The sequence below is a fragment of the Phodopus roborovskii genome, unplaced genomic scaffold, assembly GCF_943737965.1.
Source record: "Phodopus roborovskii unplaced genomic scaffold, PHOROB, whole genome shotgun sequence".
Classification (NCBI taxonomy): domain Eukaryota; kingdom Metazoa; phylum Chordata; class Mammalia; order Rodentia; family Cricetidae; genus Phodopus; species Phodopus roborovskii.
This window is the reverse complement of record NW_026126434.1, coordinates 22,398,259-22,411,620: the sequence shown is the minus strand read 5'-3', so window position 1 is coordinate 22,411,620 and position 13,362 is coordinate 22,398,259. Positions and strand designations below refer to the sequence as shown.

The 13,362-nt window shown below is 43.9% G+C and overlaps 1 protein-coding gene across 1 annotated transcript in view; it reads right to left on the bottom strand.

Moving 5' to 3' along the window:
- Nucleotides 1–5,205: 5,205 nt before the first annotated feature.
- Mcm3ap (minichromosome maintenance complex component 3 associated protein) overlaps nucleotides 5,206–13,362 on the bottom strand; it is a 45,541-nt gene continuing 37,384 nt past the window's right edge. Inside the window, exons 27-29 of the mRNA XM_051186948.1 lie at nucleotides 11,206–11,406; nucleotides 9,169–9,325; nucleotides 5,206–5,670 (exon numbers count right to left, since the gene is read on the bottom strand). Coding sequence (XP_051042905.1) covers nucleotides 5,512–5,670; nucleotides 9,169–9,325; nucleotides 11,206–11,406 — 517 coding nt within the window. The 3' untranslated portion in view covers nucleotides 5,206–5,511. The remainder of the gene's footprint in view (nucleotides 5,671–9,168; nucleotides 9,326–11,205; nucleotides 11,407–13,362) is intronic.

The window sequence follows — 13,362 nt, the reverse complement described above, 5'->3', positions numbered from 1 at the left end:
AAGGGCTGGTCAAGGCTGGCAAGGCAGCCTGGACTTCCTGACTGCCAATAGCGGGTGAACCTCTACCTTCCTAGCCACACAGCTACCCGGGGATACCGGGGCTTGGGGGTCCCACTAATTAAAGGAGGAAAGCCTTGATTCTGTTTGAAAGTAGGGCGGGAAGCAGGAAAGCCTGTGGTGTACAGACCGAAACTAATAGTGAGGAACATTGGAGAAATGGAGAAGACTTGAGAAGTAAGTGTTGCTGGTATGCAGGGACAGCCAGAGTACTGAAGACAGAGGTCCAAGAACCCACAGCAGCTGGTTATGGCTTCATCTGGTTTACAGAGTGCAAACTTTGTTACAGCTACCCAAACCAGAAAATCTCCAGCACCCTGGTGAAACACTACCCTTGTGAAACTTCAAGGGGCCATGGACACAAGTCAGAGGAAGAAGTTGGAGGCAGAGAACACCTACGCACCTTCCCACGATGGGATCTTGGAGTTTTAGATGGCTATCCAAGAACACTAACCTCTTCTTAGCCCAGCTTAGAAACTGCTAAAGATACAAGATGAGTAGGCATCATATGAAAGCCTTGCCAAGGCAGTTGGTTTGGAGAGATGGTCCAGTGATTAACAGTGCCTGCTGCTCTCTAAGAGGAACTGGAACTGGTTTCTAACACCCACATGGTAGCTCACAACCATCTACAACTCCAGTTCCAAGGAATCTTATGCTGGGCACCAGGCATGAAAGTGATGCACATACATACATGCCAGCAAAGCACCCATACACATAAAATGAATCTTTTAAAAATCAAAATAGAAAAGTCGGTCTGGAGGGCAAGGCTTGAAGGCAAGCAGAACTACCTAACTCCATCATAATGCCTGCCTTACCCTTACACGTCTCAGGTGGTCTAGGTGAACAACTAGAACTTTGGGTAGTTGACCCACCAAGGACCATGTAAGCACAGTGTGCCAATGAGAAGACCCCAAAAGTGTTGCTCAGGGAAGCCTAGCATCCTGGACCCTGTTTGTTCTCCCAAGTTCACTAAATAAGGTCCTCTGTTTCCCTGGAACAGAAAGAATCTGAAACTTTTTCCAGGGAAGTCCTTCTATGTTAAAACATGAAAAGTAGGAAGGAAGAATTCTGGTTGATTCAGAACCCGCATGGAAGGAGAAAATGGCAAGTTTCCCCTTAGTTTCCTCTGTTGGCAGAATTGTTTGGGAAAGATTAGGAGGTATGGCCTTGTTGGAGGAAGTATGCCACTGGGGGCGAACTTTGAGGTTTCCAGGACCAGCCCATTCCCAGTTAGCTCTCTGACTCCTGCTTGTGGATCAAGATGTGAGCTCTCAGCTACTGCTCTAGTGCCTGCTTGCCTGCCTGCTGCTATACTTCCTGCTATGATGCCATGGACTCCAAGCCCTCTAAAAGCCCCAGATAAATGATTTCTTTTATAAGTTGCCTGTGTCATGCATGGTGTCTCATTACAGCAATAGAAAAATAAGACACAATAAATAAATGCTTTAAAAAATAGCAAAGGTTTATTGATAAACAAGTGACTCGCCTGGGGTGAGGGGGTGGGGGTGGGTTGGCGCTTGGTGAGATGTCTCAGCAGATGAAAGCACTTGCTACACAAGCTAACAACCTGAATGTGATCCCTCAAACCCCTATAAGGCAGAAAGCAGTGGTGTGTGTAAATCCTGGCACCCCTATCATGAGATTGGAGATGGAAAGATTTCCTGGAAGGAACTGGAGTGGTTAAGAGCACTAGCTGCTCTTCTAGAGGACCTGGGTATATAATTCCAGTTCCAGGAGATTCCACACCCTCTTCTGGCCTCTTTGGGCATTAAGCATACACGTGGTACATGCAGGCAAAATGATCAAAGACAGAATGAAATACATATAAAAATAAAAAATAAATAAAGAAGAATTGGCTGGAAGCTCAAGAAGAGTCAGTTAGCCTGGAATACTGTACAGCCTCACAGATGAGGGCCCCTGTGAGAACTGGCTCCTGAAAGTTGTTCTGAGCTATTCATGGCCACAAGTATACACACTTTTGTACACTCGTGCACACATGTGCCAGCAATGTGGCTCAATGGGTAAAGGTGCTTGCCTTCAAGCCTGATACTTGCAGTTCAGTTCCCAGACCCCCATATGGTGGAGGAAAAGAACTGAGCCTGAGAAATTGTCCTATGATGTGCTGCTGCCACACATGTATGGATCAGAGGGAACCTGACCTCCGCATGTACACTGTAGCACACGGTTGCCCATACATTTACAGACAAAATGTAAACTCATTAAAATACATACGATATAAAAGCTTTAAAGCCTAAAGATGTAGTGTGTGCCTGGCGAAGAGAGACTCCCTGGCGGTTTGGATAGTTAGATAAGCTTTCTTCTTAGTGTTTTTGTTCTCAGTGAACTAAAAAAGAACCAGGTGTGTAGGGTCCTGCAGGGACCCCCACCCCAGCACCTGGAGCAAACCTGAGCTGTTGGCTAGAACATTCTGCAACTTTAGCTGGAACATGTTGTGCCACGAACCACCCCAGCCAGGTATGGGGGTCCCTTGGATGAGGCTTCTTAAAGACTAGGTGGGTAAGGATTTGGCAGAGACAAACAGAAACAAACACAGAGGCAGTTTGAATCTGAGTGTATTTTGCAGCATTCAAGCCAGGCTTTTTATCCAGGATAAAGAATAGCTTCTCAGAGATTGTGTTCACTGAAGCAAATCCAGACAGAACAATAACATTGTTGTTAGGCACAGTAACATACAACTTATCCAAGGCTAACAATAAATCAGAAAACCATTCAAGGCTAACCACAACTAATCACCCATTTTCTAAGATCAAGTTAATTATTTTTTTATGGTCAGTTATTGTTTAGCATTTGTTGCCTAGGTGTTGTGAATCTTTGAAATATTTAACTATTTTGACTTTTTTATCGACTTTCTTTACAAAATGTATAAATCTACTCTCAATTACACATGTACAGCCATATGCAGTTTTATTGATGGGAAAGTTTTCATCAATACTATTTGTACTTATGTGAGTGACGTGAATGATTTGAAAAGTGCTGGATTTCCTGAAGACAAGGTCATGGTCAGTGACCACGTCTCGGGATAGTTTCTCATTTGTATCTTTTGTTTAAAATGTCAACGTTGGCTTTCAGGAACATTTCGTTAATATGAGAAAAGAACAGAAGTGCACAGATTGCCATGAGAACTATGGCTCAATACTTTTCTCCAGCCAAGAGTTCCACAACCGGTTTCAAGAGACTTCCTTCTTTTGAAGTTATCACCTCAGTCTGTGGAACTTGTTACACAGAATCTACTGGATTTGGTGTGGCAATCTTGCCCCAGAGTTATTATTGGTATATTGATACTCTTCTTGATTTGCTAACACACTTCTGCTGGGGAGGAATTAAGCCTGAGAACTTGCACTCTTTGGTTTTTTTTCAAGACAGGGTTTCTCTATACTGTTTTGGAGCCTGTCCTGGAACTAGCTCTGTAGACCAGGCTGGCCTTGAACTCACAGTGTTGGGATTAAAGGTGTGCAGTAGCAATGCCCAGTGAGAACTTGCACTCTTGACCCTGGATTGTTTTCCACTGTGCTGTCAGTATGTCAGTTCCTTCCCCTCAATAAACAACATTCCTGTTACACGAATGGCCTGCTGTCTTGTCTTTTACTCAAATCTCTAGGCCTTCGCCCCATATTGGAAGATTATAGCTTGGGTGCTAAACAGGTGTAGTTCATCATGTACATCAGAGGTTTGAAGAGGGCCAGACATTAAATACTCTCCTTGAAAATGGGGGCTATATGATGACAATCTGGAAATGCTTAGTACACAGTTTAAGAAAGGTGAGCATCACCAAGTTTATTAATACTTCCTTCCCTTCCTTGAAAAATGCCATTTTATATATGGGATGGGTGTTCTCATTCATGTAGTGCACCGCATGCATGGTGGCTGCAGAGGTCAGGAGAGGGTGCCAGGTCTCCTGGAAATGGAGTTCTGGATGTTGTAAGCCACCATGTGGGTGCTGGAAACCAAAATCAGGTCTTCTGCAAGAATAACTAACTGTTCCTTTTCTCTCACGAGTGTTCTTAACTGCCAAGCCATCTCTTCCACATGCCTTTTGTTTGTTTGTTTGCTTGTGTTTTTTTTGGGGGGGGGGGTGGGGAGGAGACAAGGTTTCTCTGCGTAACATCTCTGACTGTCCTGGGAACTTGCTCTATAGTAGACCAGGCTGGCCTCGAACTTTGAGATCCACCTCCTTCTACCTGCTAAGTGCCAAGATTAAAGGCATGCACCGCCTCTGCATGGCTTCCACATGTTTTTTAAGAGTAACGGGGAGCAGGTCACTTCTGCCTGGTATTCTCCCACAACTGATTCCCATGGCCCTCTGAATACAGTCTGAGTGGGCTGGCCTGTTCCTTTCATTTGGCCACACAACCAATCAGTGCATTTAGACTTTCATCATACCCTCATGTATACTATACCCTCAAAACAACCTGCCCACATTAAACTGTGTACCTGTACACATCTTCCAAGATGCATGTATGTATGTGTCTTGTTAGGGTTTCTGTTGCTGTGAAGAGACTCCATGACCATGACAACTCTTATAATGGAAAACCGGGCTATCTTATATTTTCAGAGGTTTAGTTCATTATTATCATATGGGGACATGGCGGTGTGCAGCAGACATGGAGCTGGAAGAGGAGTTGAAAATCCTACAACTTAATTTTCCAGTAACAGGAAGTAGCCTGAGACACTCAAAAGCCTACCCTCACAGAGCCATTCCCTCCAACAGAGCCACACCTCCTAGTAGTGCCACTGCCTCCTAATAGTGATACTTCCTTTGAGGGTTACTTTTCTTCAAGCCACCACAGTATGTATGTATGTATGTATGTATGTATGTATGTATGTATGTATGTATAGGTCTGTTGGCTCTCCTGATGAGCAGAGTTGATCTAGTCCAGGCATTTCTGATGTCCACATCAGGCAAAGCGACTTCACTAAGAGTCAATCAAGAGAGGGAAAATCAGTTTTCTCCAGGAACTAGACCTGTAATAGGTTCTCCAATTCCAAATGGTCAGTCCTAAACACATACACTTATCAGCAATATTAAATGAACTCAGTAGATTGTATGTATGTGTGATATATATATATATCACACATACATACACACACACACATATATAAACACAACAATTATAGGATATTAGGTCATGAATTCCAGAAATGATGTATTATATAGTATACTTATACATGCAATTTTCCAAATGTATATGTATAGAAAACAAAACAAAACTTCCTCAGGGTATTTTCTGGGGAGTGACAGTCTAAGACCACAAAACAAATACTATTAAAGACATCATACAGCCTTTCATTCAAAAACTAAGATCTCAGATGATTCAAATAGTTTATTTGCATAATTGGTAATATTTTCCACAGGACACCAAGTATCTGAGCACAGCATAATTTGAATAAAAACAAACCATTAAAAAGAAAACAACACTCCTCGTGTCAGACTGTTCAAATGTCCACCATGTCCAGCAGTGCAGAAAGATGGAGCTCAGAGACAACTTCTTCTTCCCTTGAACTTTGGATCAGCCTTTCCAGGTGCTTCAGCCTTCCAGTCAGAGACGTGTCTGATACCTCTGAGAACTGCAATTGCTCTCCTGCCCCTGCATTCTAGTTGAATAACAAAGAAGCCAAAAGTAATCATCTGGGAAGGCATTACATCATGTTTACATCATTTGGAATTTCCCAAGACTCAACAGACGCCCCCTTTGGTATCCATCCTACATATTTCCAGCTTCATCTACTACACATATAGAGCCAGAATATTCTGCATACTGAAATTGCTTAACCAGATTTCTACCTTGGACATTTGTTGAATATATATATATATATATATATAATAATCAATACCACAGTGAAAAACTTGTATATTAAATTTTGTAACAATCTGGCAATTTCTTTAGAGAGAATTAGTCAAAGAGTATAATTTTTTTTTTTTTGGCGGGGAGGCTTGAATGTAGCTCGGAATAGCCTCAGACTTGCTATGTAGTAGAGGCTGGCCTTGATGCTTCCATCTCCAAAGTGCTGGGGTAAAGTGTATACCTCCATGTTTCACAGTAAGTACAAGAGAAGACTATTTTAAAGTATTAACCAAATTTACAAGTGGGAACAGCACGTTGCCTTAATTTACCTTCCTCCTTATTGACAGGCTTCCTACACCACCCCAGAAACACCTCACCTGCCCTGAGCATGTACCTTCAGTTAAACTGCTTCTGCTTCCTTAGCACCCAAGAAAAACATGGAGAGGCTTTGAAGTCCAGAAGATCTGGCTTTGAAAAAACTATTCTAGGATATAATTAACTTCTGTTAGCTTACTGCATTCACTTATTCAGTTTCCCTAGGAAAAGTTAGGACCAGGATTGAGTCTAGTCAATGACATAGTTCAAACAGTTATGTGGTTCCACGGACAGGAGTTTTCTCCTGCCTATGCTGTCTGGTTTTAAGCTACTGTTATTATGGAAGAGGGGACTTCACCTGAGAAAATGTCCCTCCAAGACTGTTCTAAAAGCAAGCCTGTAGGACATTTTCTTATTTAGTGATTGGTGTGGGAGGGTTCAGGTTATTGTGGGTGGGGCCACCCCTGGACTGGTGGTCCTGGGTTCTTTAATGAAGCAAGGACAGAGCAAGTCATGGAAGCAAGCCAGTTACTTCTGAGCAATGGCTATTCCCTCAAGGTTCCTGCCCTGTTTGAGTTCCTGCTGATTACCTTGGATGATGGACTACAACTGAAGAGGAATTACACACCCCCCCAATTGCTGGTGGGCATGGTATTTTATGACAGCAATAGAAACCCTAATTAAGAAGTTACCAGGCCTTGGGGTGTTGCTGGGACAGACATAACCTTGTATTTTTGAAGGACTGTGGAAATACTCTGGAACTTTCAACTAGAAAAGCCTTTGAGTGTTCAGAGTTTAATGAACAGCTTCAGGAACTTGGATAATGCAGAGAGTAATGCAGATAATGAAGGCCTGGCTTGTGACGTTTGAGAGGGAAGTGTGTGAGTCCTTTCAAAGACTCTTTAGGGTTCTTCGTATGATAAAATGAAATCTCTGCTTTGCTGGGACAGTGGATGCTGTCAGCTGGGGCTGTGAATCAGCTGTGATTAATTAAGAAGAGACCAGCATCATTGAGGTGAAAATCTGGGAATTGTTTCCTCAGGATCAGCACTCCTGTGGTCCAGAGGGAGCTGAGGCTGCATCTCACGTTGGCAGCTGAATCCGGTAGTGTCTCCCTCTCCCAGGTTGTGCTGGTTTTGAAGGTATGAAGGGGTCATGAGGAGCAGCTGAGGCTTATTAGCACTGTGAGATGCCAGGCCAGGCCAGGCAATGGGTGCTCTCAACCATGGTAGAGGGCCCGGGAGTGAAGGGGTTCTGGTGAGGTAAGGCTTGGCACCATGTGGCAGGCTTAAAGTCCCTGAAGATAGCCCAAGAGAAATAAGTGATGGGAGATGTCATTCTGTAAGAAGTTATGGGTGAAGCAGCAGCCCAGCTCCACTGGAGACCCAGGCTCTGCGGCGATGACCACCAGGGCGGCAGCTGGAGAGTGGAGGCAGCCTGAGTCTACAAAACAAGCTGCATATATGTGCTGTAGACAGCTGGCCAAGAATTCCCAAGGAGCCCAGATGCTGAGTGAATGCCAGAAGTCTGACAGGGAGCTTTACCCTGTCATCTGACCATTATGACTGTGTCCCTACTCTTCCTTCCTGGAATAAGGAAGCATGTAACTTATTTCTTATTCTGCAAGTGCTCACAGTTGAGAGACTTTTAACTTTCAAAGAGACTGCGCTATTTTAGGGATTGGATATTTATAGAAACTGGGTGTTTTAGAGAGATTCTGGATATTTTAAAGAGCCTTTGGATATTTTAAAGAGACAGAACTTTTAATGTGTTTAAAAATGTTAAAATGTTTTTTTTTGGGGGGGGTTGTTTTTTTTTCTAGACAAGGTTTCTCTATGTAGCTCTGGCTGTCCTGGAATTTTGTACACCAGGTTGGCCTAGAACTTAGAGATCTACCTTCCTCTGCATGCACCACCACCACCTGGCAAGTGTTTAAACTGTTAAAGACCGTGAAACTTCTCAAAGTTGACATGTTTTAAACTGTGGTATTAATATTAACATACAGTCTTGGTTTGGGACAAATCAAAGAGGAAAGGACCTGGTTGAATAGGAGTATATTTGTGTCAAGCTGATAAATGGTCAATCATGCTGACTATTTTATGTCAATTTAACATAATCTAGCCAATTTTGGAGGAAGGAACCTCCTCCAAACTGAGAAAATGTCCCCATCACATTGGCCTGCTATACATTTTCTAGACTGATGGGTGAGGGTCCAGCTCACTGTGGGTGGTGCCATCCCTGGCCTGGTGATCCTGGGTGCTATCAGCAAGCAAGCTGAATAAACCAGGAGCAAGCTGGTGAGCAGCACTTGCACATGGCCTCTGTATCAGTTCCTGCCTCCAGGTTCCTTCCCTGACGGCCTCTGCTGATGGACTGTGATGTGGAAGTGAAGGAAGCCCTTTCCTCTCCGAGTCACTGTTGGTTGTGGTGCCTTACCAGCTACAGGAAAGCAGCCTGGACACTGCTGCAGTTACTCTCTCTGTTTAACGCATGTCAGCACAAGTATGATTTGCTCAGTTCTTCCTTTTTTGTTTTGTACTTTCTTTCAGTGAACTATGTAGCTAAGGATGACCCTGATTTTAGGTATACAGTTTATTCAGCAATAGGGATTGAACCCAAGGCTTTCTACATGTTAGGGAAGCACTCTACCAACTGAGCTACAATTCTAACCCTGTATTCAGTTGGGTTTTTTTTTTTTTTTTTTTTTTTTTTTTTTTTTTTACTGTGTTTAGGTCCACTCTCCATTTATTTCACAGGCAGGACCTCAGAAATAGTTAGGTAAGTCTCAGTAACACTGGCATATCAAGTTTTAAAGATCTGACTTCCATGAATCTAACACACTGTCCCAGTCTTACTGTGTAGCCCAGGCTGGCCTGAAGCTCACTATGTAGACCAGCTGGCCTCACTCTTGGAATGCTGGGACTAAAGGTGTGGTCCCATGAGGCTGGCTCTCAGTCTTTAATTCTGTACATGCCAAGTGTACTAGTCTCACCTGAGGACTTCTTGTCGTCGATGTTTTCACTACAGTCTGAGTCTGGATAGTGTCAGGGAAAGATATGAGTGTCTGAGGAAGGTAGAGAGGAAGGCAAGTTGACTCTGTGAATGCCTGTGAGTCTTGAGATAACCACTGCTGAAGTTGATCTTCAAACCTGAAACAGTATGAGATTTCACAATGAGAAACATTAGGGCACTGAAAAGCAAAACCTCAACTACCTTTTCCTTTTATTTAACTTATTGTTCTGTGTGTCCGTGAACATATGTGGGTCAGCAGATATCTGTGTGCAATTTCTGGATTTATTACAAGACTGACAGTATGTAACTACTCGTGTAACTGGATGAAATTGTGGAGGAGTGGGCTAGGCACATAAGAAGCGTAGATGAAGTCCAGAGAGTGGGTCTGGCTGCTAAAGAAGAATGGGAAAATCCTTGATGGGGATGAGAAGCTAGGGTGCGATCACTGACAGGGACAGGGCTCATGCCCTGATTCAAGTGTGCAGGCTGCAAAAGACAGAAGGGACGGAGCAATGACTAATAAAGCTGTTTTTATTAAAGAGTTTACTACTGAAGGAGAAGCACGCAGTGGTGACGGGAGAGAAGGCAAGGCCACATCAGAAAGATGTGTCAGTGTGCCTACAGTTTGTGTGCTGACATGTACGATCCAGCGGAGGGAAGGGCGATGTCTCAAGAGAGCCAATGGGCTGAGTGAGTAGGCTGGAGGTGAAATTGCAACCCAGGGGGTGAGCTTTCAACTTCAGATGGAATGCTCCTTCCAGAAACAGCAGGAGAGTATAGCAGGGATACATGACAGACCCAGCTGCTGCAAAGTGTGGCAGGCAGTGGTGGTGGAAGATAACCTTTACAAACTTCTATCTCCCAGTTCTTTTTCTCAGTAAAAAATGACCGTCCAGTAAGGACAGAAGAGGGCAGTACAAGAGGACGGGAAGTGAGTTATACAGATGAGCGTCTGTACCAGCTCCTGCCCACCTAGGATGCAATGATCCACTGAAGCTGCAGGCTCCCCAAGGGCCAAAAGGCATGGCCAGCCATGGTAGACTAAGCTAAGGAGACTCAGCTACACATATTTTTCTCTAGAAAACATAGACTTTTAAAATAATAAACAATGAAGCCAATTCCAGATGAAAAAACTTAGAAACATTCTATCTAGAGTATAGTCATCTTTTAAGAGCTTATACTTTTTAAAAATTATTTGTCTCTTAGCTCGAGTGTTAGCATGATGAAGAGAGATTGGAGGAGGTGGGGTGGTGGTGGGGGTGGTGGCCATGGCAGCGCACACCTTTAATCCCAGCATCTGGGAGGCAGAGGCAGGCAAATCTCTATGAGTTCAAGGCCAGCCTGGTCTACAGTGCAAATTCCAAGACAGCTAGTTATTAGTTACATAAAGAAACCCTGTCTTGAAAAAGTAAAATTATTTTTAGTTATGTATAGGTGTCTGTCTGTCTGTCTGTGTGTGTGTGTGTGTTGCGCGCACACACACATCTGAGAGTACACGAGTGTTCAGAGAAGTCAGATGTGTCAGATCCTGTGCAGCTAGAGTTACAGATGGTTATGAGCCATCTGATGTGGATGTGGCTACCAAAACTGGGTCCTCTGGAAAAGCAGCAAGTGCTCTTAACCTCTGAGCCATCTTTCTAGTCCCAAGCTTTTACTTTATAAATGTCTTCCTGGGGTTGGAGACATGACTCAGTGGTTAAGAGCACTGACTGCTCTTCCGGAGGACCAGGGTTCAATTCCCAGCACCCACATGGCAGCTCACAACTGTCTGTAATTCCAGGACTACCACCCTCACATAGATGTACATTCAGACAAAACACCAATGCACACAAAATAAAAAATGAATAAATTTTTAAAAGTCTTCCTTCCTTCTTTAAAAATAGTCTCATCATCATAGCCCTCGCTGGCCCAACTGCTCCTCTCTACCACTGGCTATCTTGACTTCACAGAGTGAGTCTCCCCCTCCTGCACGAAGTGGAATGAACAGTGCACATGCACAGAGAGGGGACAAACTCACCTTTTGTTCTCTTCCTTCTCCTCCAGCAGACTGCTGGACAGACACTGTGCCAGGAGCTCTTCCGCAGACGCTCCACGCATCAGATCCTCCGTACACAGAGTCCTCTCTCGACCACTCTCATTTTTCTTCCCCTTATGGTGCACGTGGAGCAGTGGAGTAGGAAAACTGCTTGGAGACGGATGAAAAGACTTTGTCCCGGAACTGAAAACACAGGGTGGAAGTTCTTACGGTCAAGAAAGATGCAAAGCACACAGACACAGCTGGACACGTGCACTTTATCGGTGCTTTATGCTCATGTCAGCCTGTACCTGCTCTGGTATTCAAGTAAGAATATGTCAACAATAGACAGCAGCTCTGATACTATGTGCTATACAGTGATTCTCATACATATCAAGAGACACCGCTGAGCTGACATGGTGGCGTGTGCTTTTAGTCCCACTTGGGAAGCAGAGACAGAGACAGACAGATTTCTCTGTGTTCAAAGTCAGCCTGGTCTACAAAATGAGTTCCAGGCCAGCCATGGTTACGTGGTGAGACCCTGCTTAAAAAACAAAAAGTGAGAAAGAGAGACTATTGCTTTAAAAAAATTCCACTATCTAGAGCCCAGAGGCACTGGGCTCTCAGAGCTGCTTCAGTCTAGGGCTTTGTTTCTTAGACCAGGCAGCCAGTCAGTCAGTATGTCTCTCTTTCTCTCTCATGTGTGTTTTAAGATTTATTTTATGTATATGTATGTTGGCCTGTGTTGAGTTTATGTGGTACGACAAACATGCAGGAAACACGGAGGCCAGAAGATGACATCAAATCCCTAAGAACTGGCATTCCAGGTGTTTGGGGACCACTATGGGCACTGGAAGTCAAACTTGAGTCCTCCAGAAGAGCAACTAATACTCTTAACTTTGGAGCCATCTGTTCAGCTCCGTATACTGAGGTTATAAGCACATCTTTCTTTAAGATTTATTTTATGTGTATGAGTGTTTGGCCTAAGTTATATATGTATGTATGTATGTATGTATGTATGCATGTATGTATACCACATATGTGCCTGGTGGAGTTCAGAAGAGAGTACAGACCCTTGGAACTGAAGTTATGGGTGGTTGTGAGCCACCATGTGGGTGGGTGCTGGGAATCAAACTGGATCCTCTGCAAGATCAAGTATTCTTAACCACTGTTAGTGACAACATGGACAGCACAGGCTGGTTCTGGCTTTCATGTCTAATGTTTTACTGAAGGACATGATTTTGTTGTTGTTGCTTTTATTTTACTGGGGTGTGTTTGTTTTGTTAGCTTTATGGTAGGTAGCTGTGGTGGCTCATTTGTCTGAAATAACGCAGGACCCTCTGGGAAGAGAGGCTCATGAGGGACTGTCTAGAGCAAGCAGGTCTGCAGACATGTCTGTGGAGTATTGACTCCATCGGTGGCTGTGGGAAGACACAGCTCACTGTGTGCTGCACCATTCTCTACTAAGGGAATCAAGCATGTCTACATGTACTCTTTGTTCTTGACTGTGACTAGCCGCTTCAAGTTCCTGCTCTGAGTTCCCCAAGTGATAAACTGTAACCTGGAATAGGAAGTTAAGATGATCCCTTTCTCCAAGTTCCTTCTGTCAGAGTTTTCCCATAGCAATAGACATGAAACTAAGAGAGTAAGCAGCCTAGTGTCATGGTGCACGCGTAGAGGACAGAGAGCAATTCTGTGGAGTCAGTTCTCTACTTCCAACTTTAAGTGGACAGCAGGGCTCAAACTCAGGCTGCCAGGCTTACCCAGCAAGAACCATCACCTGCTGAGCCATCTCTCTGACCCCGAGCTTAAGTCTAAAGTTCATTTTGGGAGCTACAGAGAAGAGTCAGCAGTTGATAGCACTGGCTGCTCTTCCAAAGAACCCAGGTTCTATTCCTAGCACCTGAGTTCACAATTGTCTGTAACTTCTAGGAAATACAAAGGTGGCATGCAAGTGGTGCATTGCTATACATGTAGGCAAAACATCCATACATACGAAATAAGTAAAAACTGGAAAATATTATTTCAACATTTAACTGAAATGACCACCTGCTTCTCTACTGTAGCAGCAAATTTTATTAATAGATTTCTACTGCTGATACTGTTTATCCTGGAACAAAGGCTACTTGAATCTTTTTAGGTGTGGCAAGACCATGGATG